The 13,356-nt window shown below is 65.2% G+C and overlaps 2 protein-coding genes across 2 annotated transcripts in view; one reads left to right on the top strand and one right to left on the bottom strand.

Moving 5' to 3' along the window:
• The window catches only part of CACNA2D4 (calcium voltage-gated channel auxiliary subunit alpha2delta 4), an 83,968-nt gene that overhangs the window by 13,496 nt on the left and 57,116 nt on the right, over positions 1-13,356 (bottom strand). The window lies entirely within an intron of this gene.
• Positions 6,859-13,160, top strand: LRTM2 (leucine rich repeats and transmembrane domains 2). Its single transcript, XM_068560082.1, has 4 exons — positions 6,859-6,917; positions 7,387-7,520; positions 9,724-10,314; positions 12,706-13,160. Exons 2-4 carry the CDS (start codon positions 7,454-7,456, stop codon positions 13,158-13,160), a joined length of 1,113 nt encoding a protein of 370 aa, XP_068416183.1. The 5' UTR covers positions 6,859-6,917; positions 7,387-7,453.

Below are 13,356 nucleotides of genomic sequence, written 5' to 3'. Positions count from 1 at the left end.
GACAGGGAATCCCTGCTGTGTCGAACGGCGGAGCAGACAGAAGAGGATGTGGGGGCATCCTGAGTCAAGGGGGTCTCTCAACCCGCACCCAGGGCTGACAGTGGACCCCCCAGAAAGCAGGCAGAATGGAAAAGGGATGCCAGAAACATGCCACGTGTCCAGCTCTGGCCGGCGGCTCCTCCCCTGACTTGGTCCCTGGCTTCCTTTCCTTTGGATCAACACTTGCCTTCCCTTGGAATATCAATTTCTCCAACTCCTTTGTCCTGATTGGCTGGTAAAGACGTCTCTGAGTTCTTGATACCAGTCTCTTCCCATCCAGCCGAGATGGAGCAGAAGCCCAGGCCGGGGAGGCGGGGCTGGGTTTGGCCCCCTCCTCAGGGCTCACCCCAGGGTGCTCCAGACAACCTGACCCCAGGCCCCCGGCCCAGCCTGCCTGCATTTCCCTCCCCAAATAGCCCCGGTCTGGGGTCACCAGGCTCAGTGACCTCTGCGTGACTGTGTGCCACCGGCTGTGTGGCCTGGGGCCCCTTTCCGAAGGACCACCAGGCAGATGGGTCCCCGTGCACCCCTCCAGCTACCCCCTCTGGAATAAGCCGCCCCTTGACAGAGACCCGGATCAGCTTTCCCTTCCTACAGGCAGGGTGGGAGATACTGCCCCCACCTCCGAACAGGATTCAGACCCAGCTTTCCGGGGCCTTTGTCCCCTGGGTCCTGCCCCTGTGTCCCCAAAGGCAAGGGGAGGGGGGACAAAGCCAGAGTGGGCGGCAGCCGGGGCAGGGAGAGCCTGCGGAGGTGGGGAGGGAAAACAGAGGGGCCTGGTAAACAGTCCTCCTCCCGCCGGAGTTCATGGCCGCGTCTCCCCCTGAAACGGGAGCGTTTCAGGGGTGAGCGCCTCCGGTGTGTGTGCGCCCGTGTGCCCGCCTTCCGTGGGCCCGCCTTCCCGTGTGCGCGCCTGTCGCTGTCATCACGGATATTCCCCCGCTGTCACTCGCTGCTCTCTGCTCCGCACACGCGCTCCCCCTCCCCGCCTGCCCCTCTCCACGGCTCCCGCGTCCCTCCCTCTCCTCCTCGGTGTGTTATTGACCCGGCTGCCCGCCGTGGGAGACGGCCTCAGGCGTTCCTCCCGCCGGGGCTCTGCGTGCCAGGTCCTGCTGGGGGATCAGGCTGGTGCCGCTGCGCTCGCTGTCTCCTTTCTCCAGGAATCCCAGGAGGGGCTCACTGGACGGCTCAGACCACTTGATTCAGGGCGCTCGCTGGGGTGCGGAAGGTGAGTGCCGTGCGCTGGGCAGGGGCGCGGGGGGTGCAGGGGCCAGGCTTGGGGCCCGAGCTCATCTCCGCTGGGTTCCTTGCGTGCACGGAGAGCTGCTTTGCCGCCTGCCTGGCGGCAGTGGCTGGGGCTGGGGCAATGCTCAGGACCGGACCCCTGGGCAGCCAAAGGACACAGGGAACTCTGACCTCCCAGTGCTGGGGACAGGAGGTGGGATTCTGCGGGGGAAGGAGGGGGAGGAGGCATTGCCAGTGCCAGATGACGGGCCCGGTGGCATAGAAACCGGTCCCTGCAGCATGGGGGGCGCCAGCCAGGAGCCCTGTGCCGCCTGCATGCCCGGCTCGGCAGCCAGCCCCAGGGACTCGGGTGCCAGGGGAAAGGGGGCGCTGGTGACAGGGCCGGCACAGAGGACGTCCGTGTGGTGGCAGGCTGGAGGGCTGGCGCCGAAGCGTGGGGAGGGACCAGGGGTGCTGACCGGCCTCTACAGGACGCCCTCAGCGAGGGGCGCTGGCCTCTAGGAGGCTGTCCTTGGACAGGGGTGCAGAGGGCCCCCCCCCAGCTGGACCTGAGTCCCCGGCTCGTATGGGGGGGCGTGGCCGGGAGTGGATGCGGGAGAGGAGCCTTGGAGCCCTTCCTCCGGCCCTTCCTCGAGGCTCCAGCTCTGCCCCCAGCCCGCCCAGGCCCGGTGGGGCTGGGGTCCCCCAGCTGCACACCCTCTCTACCTACGAAGAGCTCAGGAGGCCTTGGGGGGTGGGGTGGACTCAGCTTGGGGGGAGTGGTACGTGGCTGGGGCAGGACAACGCAGGATAGAGGCCTTCTGACCGGGAGTGCCAACCTCCCCGCTCACTCTCGGGGCCCTTTGTCCTCTCCCTGAGCTGCAGTCCGCCTGTCTGGGGTGGCTGGTGGGGACACTGGCACCTGGCTGTCAGGCCGCCTGGGGCATTGCCTGGTCTGGCTCAGACTGACACCCGGCAGCTTAGCTAACTACAGGGCCGGGGGGCCGGCTGAGCGTGTGGAGATGGGCCGGGGAGCGCAGCTGGGAGGGGACCCGTGGCCATGTCCCCCTCCACCCCGGCACAGGCTCCATCCAGCTTTGCCAAGAGAGGGAGACCAGGGAAGCCAGCTGGGGGTGGCAGGAGGACGGGGAGCTTCTTCAGCAGCCGATCTGGTTCCTTTGGGGTTTGGCTGGAAGCCGCGCCTGGGACAAGCAAACCCTGCTCCCATTTCCAGCCCCCAAAGCTGAGGGGCACGGGGAGGGGGGTGTTTTAGGGCTGGCGTGCCTGGGGAGGCCTCCCCCCTCCTCCTACACAGATCAGGCCTCTCCACCCTGCCTGCCTGGGTCCACCTCCTGAGCCAGGCCCGCGGGCCCAAGAGCAGCTCCTGCGAGGGGTGATGGGGGCTTTTCTGTTCCGCTTCCCGGAGGGTCTGGTTGGGATCGGGAATGTCTGACGAGGAAGGATGACAAGGAAACGAGGCTGCAGGAAGGCGGGCATGAGAACGGGGCACGCGTTTAAAAATGCACCAGGGGGTTTGTCTGTTCCAAGTACAAATTTAGAGATTTAAAAAAACCAGCTTCCGCGCTGCCTGAGCCGCGTGTGTTACGGGGATGCCAGGCAGGGGAGAGGCGGGAAGGGCCCGGAAGGCCAGACCGGCGGCTGCAGGTGGGGCGCGCAGCCTGGACAGCACCCCAGGGCTCAGCGCGGGCGCCTGCTGTCCCCCTGTCAGCCCGCTGTCCCCCTGTCCGCCCGCTGTCCCCCTGTCCGCTGTCCGGGTGCCTCTCAGCCCCGCCGGGTGGGCGGGAAGATGCTGCCCTCGAAGTCCCAGGCGTGGCCTCCGTCCCGGCCCTGCCTCTCGCTAGCCCGTGACCTTCACCTGTCTGCACAGTGAAGGGGCGCAGAGGCCTTGTCCCGGGTTGGGGAACCTTGGCCACAGGGAGGTCCCTGGGGAGGGGGGGACACGGCAGGCCAGCAAGACGTCCCAGGGGGCAGGAGCCCCAGGTCAAGGCACAGTGGGCGCTGATGGCTGTGCGGCTTGGACACTGACGTGGGGGGACGGACGTGACCACGCAGCACCAGAGGAAGGGCGTGGACACCAGGCCCGCGTGGGTTTGCTGGAGGTTTCTGGCTGGAGACTGAGCCAACCCTGCCCGGAGGAGGAGTGGGGGGCAGAAGCACAGAGGGGTCAGGGCTCCCACCCTAACCGGGGCGTCTGCGGGGGTGGGAGCGAGGCAGGCTGCTCCTCCCGTGGGGCAGGGAAGCCGTCCCCGCCACCCCCACCCCAGTCTCCGGGGACTGCCGCACCCCATGCGACTCCGCAGGAGCCCGTGGGCCCTTCTGCTCCTGCTGCCACCCCCGCGGAGCTCCCAGCCCACCTCCTCACCTCAGCGCACCCCCCACTCCCCAGCAAGACCCCTGCCTCCCTCTCCCCACTGCATCTGTGACGCCCCCGGGAAGAAGGCTGGCGGGGAGGGGGCGACCCGGCTTGATGAGAGCACCTGCGTCGGGCACAGAGAGGCAGCGGAAGGGCGAGGAAAGGCCGGTGGGCCGTGAAGGGCGGCACAAACCAGAGGATGCAGCCCTCTCCCTGCTCCGGCTCCAGGAGCCTCCGCGCAGGCGGGTCAGGCAGAGCCGGCCTCCAGGCTTGTGAGGCCGCTGGCTGGTGGCTCTGTCGCCGGGCCGCTTGGGCCCGAGGCTGCACTCTTCCACTGCCTGCCCGGAGGCAAGTTACTGCATGACCCGAGCCTCAGTGTCCCCATCCACAAAACGGTGTTAACAGCGCTTCTAACCCCAGAGAGCCCGTACACAGGTGCTTCCCTGCGGGCATGGTTTCTCCCCATGCGGAGCCCTCCTGCAGGAGCTGTTACCGTCAGCATCCCCCATCACCGCCGCCCCCCGCTGCCCGGGCCCCGGCCATCCCCTGTCGGGGCCTCCCCGGAGGTGCCGGGTCTGCCTTGCCAGGAGAGGAGTGACCTAGCCCAGTGCTTCTCAAACGTGACCAGGTACGTGAATGGCCTGAGATCTTGCTAAGAGGCAGATCCCGACCCAGTCGGCCTGGGCTGAGTCTAGGAAGATCCTGGCGAGGCGGGTGCCGATAGTCTGTGGACCACGCTTGAGTAGCAGAGGGCTGCGGCACAGAGCCCTTGCTTCTATTCTGGCGGCGGGGTCCCTCGGCCTGCAGCTCCTCAGCCCCATCCTCTATCCTGATTCTCTCAGCAGAGCCCAGTGAAGGAGGCTGGGGACCCCGCTGGGTCCACCCTCCTCTCTGTGTCCCTGTCCCTGGCACTGGGACAGAAATGCCCACAGGCTGTGGGGCTTGGAGCCCCGAGACCGCCACCTCACTCGTTTCCGTGGCCCGTCGTTCTCCCACCTGGGTGGGGACTTCCCTCCCAGACGGTGTGAATTTATTCCGCAGTGGCCACGCCTGCCTGAGCTGCTGTGCTCCTAACATCCTAATGTAGGTCACCCCTTTCCTGACGAGGTAGATGCTTCTGGGGGCCGGAAGGGGTGCTGGGTTGGAGGTGGGCTGGAGGGCAGGGTGCTGGACCCCACAGTGCCTGAGGGCTGCTTCTGTGGTCCCCAGGGAGCACAGGCTACATCCCCATGGACCTGGGGGGCCTTGTTCTCGTCACGTTTCTCCAGAGATCCCAGGGCATGGGTCTGAGTGTGGAAAGGGTCCTGGGTTGGGGGCGGCCCTCGGGGGGCTTCTCTAGACCCTGCTTCTAGGCTGGAGGTCCCCCCGTGCATCTGTCTGCCGGGGGCACGCAGGAACTGCGGGAGTGAAAGCATCTGAGGATGCTGGAGGGCTGCCAGCGTGTGCGTGAGTGCACCCATGTGCGTGTGTGTGTCAGCACGTGCCTGGCTGCACGCTCTCTGGGGGGGTGGTCTGCATCACATGCTGTGTTGAGAGCCCGTGTGAGCACCCCGCTCAGCGCACACACGTGTCTCCCCCCAGGGGCCACTGCTGGGGGACAGTCACCAGGGAGCGGGCCTCCGTCCCTGACCGGCCGTGTGACCAGGCGTGCTGGTCTCCATCTCTGAGCCTGGCTGGCCGCTGACCCGCCTGACACCGTGTGGGCGCTGTGAGCTGCTGATCTGCGGGTCCTCGCTGGCGAGAGGAGTGCGCGACTATTCCAGGGGTCGGGGCCGAGGCCCACGGAGAGGGTGGGCAGCGTCCTCGGTGATGGAGGTCTGGGAGGCTGCGTGTGAGCGCAGCCCACGGTGACCGCCATGTGACGGCTGCTGGCCTGGCACGGGCCCAGGCACAGAGAAGGAGACCCAGGTGTGAGACTGGGGGGCCAAGAAAGAGAGGTCCCGCAGATGCGCTGTAAGCCGCCGCCGCCCCCCCCCCCCCCACCGCGGATACAGGGCACTGACGTCTCCCTACGTCTACCTGGGGCTCAAGTCCAAGCTTGGAGTCCCCGAGACTGTCTTGCAAGATAATGTGTCCTGAATTCAGCAAATGTTGACTCTCCTCCCCTGATTAGGTTGACCCTCACGGAGGACAGTGTGTTCTGGTCATCACCTTTAGAGATAAGGAAACCGAGGCCCAGAGGGTTTCCGTGGTTTGTTTAAGTTACACAGTGAGGGAGCGGCCGGCAGGGATTCGAACCCAGAGCCCTCCCTGACCTGGGAGTCTGAGCCAGGAGCCCGAGGGACCTGGACCTGGGAGGGTAGCTGGAAAAGACCCCTCAGCTGCTCTGGGCATCTCCTCCGCCCCCAGCCCAGGGCCCTGGATCCAGCCTGTAGGCATGTGGGTCTGCACGCCTCGCCCCACATCTGCCCAGTGCGAGTCGCTCTGCAGCCCCTGCGAGGCTGCGAGCCCCCTGAGTGGGGGGTGAAGCCCAGAGCGACAGACAGGCCCCCCCAGGGGTCCCCCTCCCCGGCGGGCCCCCATCCTGAGCGGGCGCCATTGCCGGGGCCCAGCTGAGGGCCCCCGGGGCTGCGGCGCTCGTGGGCTCACGGGGCCCGGAGGCTGCTTGGCAGCGGTAAGGGGGGAGGAGACGGGAGGGGCCCCCGGTGCCTGAGGGAGACCCTGCTCATATGCTGAGGCCCCAGCGGCTCCTCCCACCCTTCAGCTCTGCTCTGTTCTGCCACTGGCCCCTCGGGCTCCCAGAATTAAGGTGGCTGTGGGAGGGGAGCCGGAGGCTGCAGCCCGGAGCCCCCGGGTCCAGCGTGGCCACCGAGCAGGGGAGGCTGCCGGCCCATCACTGTCCGTTCGCCACCTCGCGCTGGGCCGGCTGCAGGGGGCCCGCAGTCCCCTTTCCCGCCCCTGCGACGGGGCCCTGGCCGTGTCTGGAAGGGAGCGGGACCGGGACAGGGCCTGTGCCGTTGGGCTGGGGCAGGGCAGGTCACCTGGGCAGGGGGAGGCCCCTCGCCCCTCGGGAAGAGGACCCGCTCTCTGCGCTGCAGCCTCGCCCTCTCCCTCCCCTGTCCCCCGACGGCAGCGGCTGCAGCAGAGCCCCTGAGCTGATGAGGTTTATCCCCGACCTGCCCTGCCGGCGGCGGAAGACAGAGCACGGCTGCTCACCCCACGGGAGACCGCGGAGGGCAAGCGGGGGGCTTCCGCGTGGCAAGAGCCAGGCCTGGGCCTCACCCGCGAGCCGACGGCCGCCCCTGCGCGGGGCCTGGTCTCTGCCTCCTCGGGGGCCATGGTAAGAGTACAGTGGGGCTGGGGAGCCAGCTGGCCCTCGATGATTTCCGCGCCTGGGACGTGGGGGAAGCCCGGAGGCAGAGGCGGCCACGTGGCTCCAAACACGTTTAGGAGATCATCCAGGGAGACAGAAGAAGAGGCGGGCAGAGGCTGGGCCGGAGGTGAGGGGTGCGGGGGGGGTGGACGGCTCCTGCCTCGCCCAGCACTGGCCTCAGCACTGTCTCCGGCCCCGGGGCTCCCGGGACGCCCGTCTGCCCCTCCACGCGCCCCCGCTGTCGAGGGAGGCTGAGGCTCCTGGCTTCTCGGCCCCCTGGCTCCTCTTTCCCCCCCCCCAACCCCACCCCCGCCCAGGGAATCAGAGCCGAGAGGAACAGGAGCGGAGGGTAAAGAGACACCGGGCCCCCTGCCTAACCCCGGTCTGGACTGGCCTGACACCTGCTTCCGCTCAGCGCTCTCTCCCTCTCTCTCAGGACTGACCGAGCGGACAAGGGGCTCCTCTCCCCCTCGAGGTGCAGGGCCGGACAGCCTGCAGCCACCATGCTGGCCCCGGGCAGCGGCCCCGAGCTGAGGACCTGGTTTGCCCCGCTGTGGAGGCAGATCTCTTGTGAGTGGAGGGGGGTCGGCTTAGCGGCGATGCAGGGATGCTCTTCCCAGCTGCGGCGATGCGGGGATGCGCTTCCCAGGCGTCCACGGCCTGGGTCTGGGAAGCAGGGCCCAGTCCCCGCAGCCCTGCCCACGGTGCCGGTGCCGGGGGAAGAGCTGCTTCTGAGCTCTGTGGTGGGCGGGTCGGGAGCAGGGGCTCCACAGGCAGTTCTGCCCCCCCAGGTGGGTCTGCTCCTGCCCCCAGTGGCCCAGCCCTGCGAGTCCTGCTTCTCTAATGGCAAACCTCCCTCTCCCTGCTCGGCCATCAGCTGGGTGGGCCTGGAGGCCTCTCTTAGGGCTCAGCCCCCGTAGCTCCGAGACGGAGGGAACCAGTGGGCTCTGGGGACGTGACACTGGAAGGGACCTTAGGGAGGGGGTCCAGCCCCTCCTCCTGCACATGCGGAAACCGAGGCCGCCCACTTCCCACAAGGGAACCTCGTGAGCTGTCGGGTGAAGGAAGCCCTGGGAATTCTCTTCACGAGGTGAAGGGTCAAGGCTACAGGGTAAGAGGTAAGAATGGTCTCGAGGGACGTCCCTCAGCCTGACTTCTGCCCTCGCACGGTCAGCCCTGTGATGCCGTCGCCCAGGACACAAGCGGCCTGAATTATTCACCGCGCAGAGCAGCTGATCCCGAGGGACCCAGCTCCCCTTTCAACCTCCTTTCGAATCACTCAACACCTCGCAACACAGGGCTCTGTTTTCTTGTCACTAGAGCTTTTACGCCAGCCTGAATTTCTTGGAGGTGGGGGGCAGTGACCTGTAGTTATGCTGGTCCTTTTGAGAGGGAGGCTGGATGGGTTGAATGTTTTTCTGGGGAAAGTGAGGTCTGAGGAATTCAGGTGACTTCCAGAAGGCACGGCGGGGGTAGTCTGATAGGCTGACCTGGCCGCAGACAGCTCAGAGAGCGGGAGGGTCAGCGGCCCAGCAGGTGACCTCAGGTGGCCGGAAGGGCTTCCAGTTGGCGTCCATGGCCGTGCCTGTGCTCATTTCCCCCCGAGAACAAAGACGCTCAGGTGTCAGCCTGGCAGGTGCCTCTCAGGAGTCACTGATCCTCCAGGAAAGGGGGGTACAGTCCCACCCTGTTCCGTCAGGGTCTGCCCTTTGGGACACCAGACACCAGACACCAGACCCCTACTAGACACAGACTCAGGACCGTCCCCTCCAGACCCCTGGTCAGGGCAGCTGCTGCCCCTTCAGGTGGAGCCAAGCGGCCATCACTCCTCGGCTGGGGCCTTTCCTCCCGGCCCGGTGGGATCCTCCCTTCCCCTTCCCCAGGGACACCCTGGGGACAGTTGGGGGCTTTGCAGCCACTCTTAGAAGGGTGGGCCACGGAACGAGCTGCCTGTGGGACTGTTCTCTGAGCACCCGTCCCCCTGCAGCCCTGCCACAGGGGCACTGGGCAAAACATGGGACCGTGAAAGGAATGCTGTCAACAGATCTGTCCTGCGGAAATTGGGGACAGGAGCCCAGGCTAAGGGCAAGGCGGCTGTAGAGTCAGAACAGACGTGGGACTTGCTCCGGGCCCACAACTTAGGGGGCTCGCGCCCCAGCGTCCTCCACGTGGACGTGGAACTTGGCGTCTCACTCCGCCGTTTCCACAGTGGTCTCTGGGGTGGGTCCTGGGCGGGCCCGGGCTCCCTCCTCACCCTGAGTCGCTGGCCCACCCTGGAGGTGGGACTCACGCAGACCAGGGAAGTGGTGGCAGGGGTCGGTGTGCCCCTTCGTGCGTGCAGCGCGGCCCCTCCCATGCACGCCGTCAGCCCCGTGCAGCTCCAGGTGGCGGGGGGCGGCGCAGAGGGGAAGGAAGCAGAGCCGTTTTCTCTGGACAGAATCCTTCCATGGCAGCGGCCCTGGGGGAGGAACATGGGGTGGCTCCTCTGACACCCTCATATCCTCTGTCGCGTCAGCGTCTGTGGTGTCAGGGTGGGGGGCAGGCTCCCGAGGGGATCCGCCGTGTGGGGACCCCGGGTGCCCGGCGGTGTCCGTCCACACGGACGTGCTGCGGGGGGATAGTTCTGTTTTTACGTGGTCAGCAAGCGCTAAGGCACTGCTCGTGGTTGGACCAGAGGGGATCAGTGCAAGGCCGCGTGCTGGGAATTGGATGGGAGGGGAAGGCGGCGGGAGCTGGCGCCCCGCTGTCCTTCCATCCCCCGTCTGTCCCCCAGGGCTCACCTGCTGGATTGCCCTGTGCACGGCGGAGGCCCTCCCCGCCTGCCCCTTGCCCTGCACGTGTGACGGCCACGGCCTGCAGGTGGACTGCAGCGGCCGGGGCCTCACCGCGCTGCCCCCGGACCTGCCGGCCGCCACCCGCACCCTCCTGCTCCTGAACAACAGGCTGAGCTTCCTGCCCGGCGGGGCCTTCGCCAGCCTGTCGGGCCTGCAGCGGCTGGACCTCTCCAACAACTTCCTGGACGGGCTGCCGCGCACCGCCTTCGGGGAGCTGGCCAACCTGACGGAGCTGCAGCTGCGCAATAACAGCCTCCGCGCCCTGGACCCCGAGCTGCTGCGGCCCCTGCCGCGCCTGCGCCACCTCGACCTGTCCCTCAACGGCCTGGCCCGGCTCCCGCCCGGCCTCTTCGACGGGCTCCCCGCCCTGCGCTCCCTGTTCCTGCGCGCCAACCGCCTGCAGAGCCTGGACCGGCGGACCTTCGAGCCCCTGGCCGGCTTGCAGCTGCTGCAGGTGGGGGACAACCCCTGGGAGTGCGACTGCCACCTGCGGGACTTCAAGCACTGGCTAGAGTGGTTCTCCTACCGAGGTGAGCACGGGTCAGGTCGGGAGAAGTGGGCCCAGCCTGGCCACCAGCGGGCAGAGGGGTTCCGCGGCCCCCTCCTTCCCATCCCCTCCGCTCCCAGCCGCCTTTCTCTGCCCTGTCTCCTCAAGCTGACTCTCTGTAACTTGCTCTCACTTCTGTAGGTTTCGCGATGGACTTAAACACACAGTATCATCGTCCTCTGCCTCTAGGCTTCCCTGGCCCGGGAGGAGGAGGGATAAAACCACCCTCGTTCCTCTGAATAATGCAGCCACCTCTTAAGTACCCACAGTGTCGGGAGGGTGGAATAGAGTTCAAAGCCACAAGTGCACTCACATTTTCTTTTTGATGATGATCTCAACTCCTTCTCCCTAGAAGTTCTGTTATCGAAGCTTTTACTAAGAAGCCAAATGCTCCCCCTTTCGGTGACCCGGCAAAGTTCTAGAATGACCTTCGAAATGATTAAATGAAATGGACAAGGGCAAAGAAGTAAGCCTACTGGCTAAAAGCGCCAGATCTGGGTTTGCCTCGTGGCTCTGCCACTTACTAGCTGTGTGATCTTGAGAGAGTTGATTGACCTCTCTGTGGCTGTACCCTCGTCTGTGAAGTGGGGCAAACAACAATATCTATCTCAGAGAATCACTGTGCAGATTAGGTAGGTAACGCATGGAAAGCGTCTGGAAAAGTACTCAGCGTAAAGTGAGTCCGCAATAAAACTTACTCATTTATACGTCCACTTGCTGGTGGAAGTCATAATGTTAACCGGGCTTAATTAGACACAATTTGGTGTCCAGCACGAAGCAGGGCTCCATGAATATTTGCTGAATGAGTGAATCGATGTGAAAAGAGCGCTAATGCTTTCGTCAAAGTCTTACTCCTTTTGTTTCATAGTGTTTCCACAATTTAATTATTTGCATAATATTATCACATGTTAGTTAATTAAAAACATTTTACAAACGATAAAGTGCCATGAAATGTTAGTCACTGTGATAATTTCTCCCGTTTTTGTGAGAGGAGAAATAATAACACTTGCATGGTTTCCAGTTTCCAAATATCTTACCATGTACATGACCTACTTGAACCCTAACTGCAGCTGAGATGGCCATTCTTACTGACAGCCAAGAAAATCGAGACTCATAAGCAATTAAATAAGTAAAGTGATTTGCACAAGATGACCTGGCCGGGAGGGAGTCAGCCTCAGGTTTTTGGAGCCGGGAGGTAAGATGGCTGCATCTCCACGCCCAGCCCCCGCCCGTGCAAAGGCCCTGGACACAGTTCACGGGATGTTAAGCCTTGGACAGGGGTCTGGAGAGCCAGAGCGATGTGTGATCTGGAGGGGACGTCCTTGCCCCTCCAGACAGTCATCGGTCATCGGGAGCTAAAGGGCACGGAGGGGGAATGTACATCTTAGGAACTTTTCACTAGTAGAGTTATTTCCCGCCATGCACTCCTCCAAAAAAAACCCAGACCAAACCAAAACAAAAAACCTGGGCTCTTTTCCTCCGCACCCGGGAAAGGTTGATGTCTATTGTGTGAGGAGACTGCGGCAACGCAACGGGGCTGCAGGAGCCCAGGCACTTCCGTGGGGGCCGCGCCTGCGTCTAGATCTCGGGCTGCCGGGAGAGGCCAAAAGGGGGGCGTCTGGGCAGCTCCTCCTCCTCTCGCCCCACCTGTGCTCTGCACCCTCCCCCCGCCGCCCCCCCAGTCGCGGGGTGAGCCTGCACTGCCCGCACGCCCTCCTCTGCCCTCGGGGGTCCTCAGGGTACCCTCCCAAGATGCCCCTGTGCTCACAGGTGCTGTGGCCGGGCTGCTGAGGGGGCCACCGCTGCCCTCAAGGAGGAAACTGCCGTCCCTGGGCCCTCCTCTCCCTCTTCCAAGGAGGAGCCTTAGGAACCAAGGTCCCGCCCTCGTGGAGGAGCAGGGCCGAGGCTCTGACTTCTGTCCTTTGCGGTGGCGGGAGGAGCGCGGGGGGCGGAGTCGCTGGGGAGAACAGAGCCGGCGGTCACGGACGGCCGTCAGTGGAGAGGTCAGTTAGGAGAGGCACGGGCTGCTGTCTGGCAGGGCTCCTGGCCCCCCTTTCCTGAGCACCCGGGGCCAGCTTGACTCTGGGGAGCAGGAGAGGTGGAAATGTTTGCTTCTCTATCAAGTGGGATCAGGGACACTGTCCATTTTATGAGGCTTCTGCGCGGGTTAAACGCCGTGACACGTGTCCCCGCCTCCCTGTCACTGGGCGCCGCACGCCAGTCCCCCTAACCTCTCCCCTTCCTCTCCTGTCGCCGTGACTCCAGGATTGATAGTGCTGCGGATGGAAACTCGGCCTCCCGGGCCTCGTGTGGGGACCTGGGGCTGGGGGAGGGCGTGCCGGCCTCAGCCCCCCTTTTCTCTCTCCTGATGCAGGGGGGCGCCTGGATCAGCTGACCTGCACCCTGCCCAAGGAGCTCAGGGGGAAGGACATGCGTGCGGTCCCCATGGAGATGTTCAACTACTGCTCCCAGCTGGACGGCCAGCAGAGCTCAGCCGGGCTGGAGGTCCCCGGGCCGCCCTGCACCAAGGCCAGCCCGGAGCCTCCCAAGCCCAAGCCAGGCCCCGAGCCCGAGCCTGAGCCCAGCACCGCCTGCCCCCAGAAGCAGAGGCCGCGGCCCGTGAGCGTGCGGCGGGCCATCGGCACCGTGATCATCGCGGGGGTGGTCTGCGGTGTGGTCTGCATCATGATGGTGGTGGCCGCTGCCTACGGCTGCATCTACGCCTCCCTCATGGCCAAGTACCATCGGGAGCTCAAGAAGCGCCAGCCCCTGATGGGTGATCCAGACGGCGAGCACGAAGACCAGAAGCAGATCTCCTCTGTGGCCTGAGAGCCCGGGGAGGGGCCGGGGGAGCACGCCAGCCCTGCCTCTCCCACCCCCTTTCCACCTTCCTCCCAGCCTGCCAGCAGACGGGCCCGTGTCTCCACGGACTCCGGAGCGTCCGCAAGATACCAGTATGCTGACGCTCCTCGCTGGACCACCAACGCTCTGGACCACGGGCAGAAAAGACGTGTGTGCGAGCAAA

The sequence above is a fragment of the Eschrichtius robustus genome, chromosome 13 (assembly GCF_028021215.1).
Source record: "Eschrichtius robustus isolate mEscRob2 chromosome 13, mEscRob2.pri, whole genome shotgun sequence".
Taxonomy (NCBI): domain Eukaryota; kingdom Metazoa; phylum Chordata; class Mammalia; order Artiodactyla; family Eschrichtiidae; genus Eschrichtius; species Eschrichtius robustus.
The sequence above is the reverse complement of the archived record's forward strand: the minus strand, read 5'-3'. Positions and strand labels throughout refer to the sequence as shown.

Excerpts from the sequence above, each read along its gene's own strand:
- LRTM2 (XM_068560082.1), top strand. The coding sequence starts at position 7,454 with ATGCTGGCCCCGGGCAGCGGCCCCGAGCTGAGGACCTGGTTTGCCCCG. Across the intron at positions 7,521-9,723 it reads GCTGTGGAGGCAGATCTCTT|GGCTCACCTGCTGGATTGCC; the intron begins GTGAGTGGAGGG and ends TCTGTCCCCCAG. Across the intron at positions 10,315-12,705 it reads AGAGTGGTTCTCCTACCGAG|GGGGGCGCCTGGATCAGCTG; the intron begins GTGAGCACGGGT and ends CTCCTGATGCAG.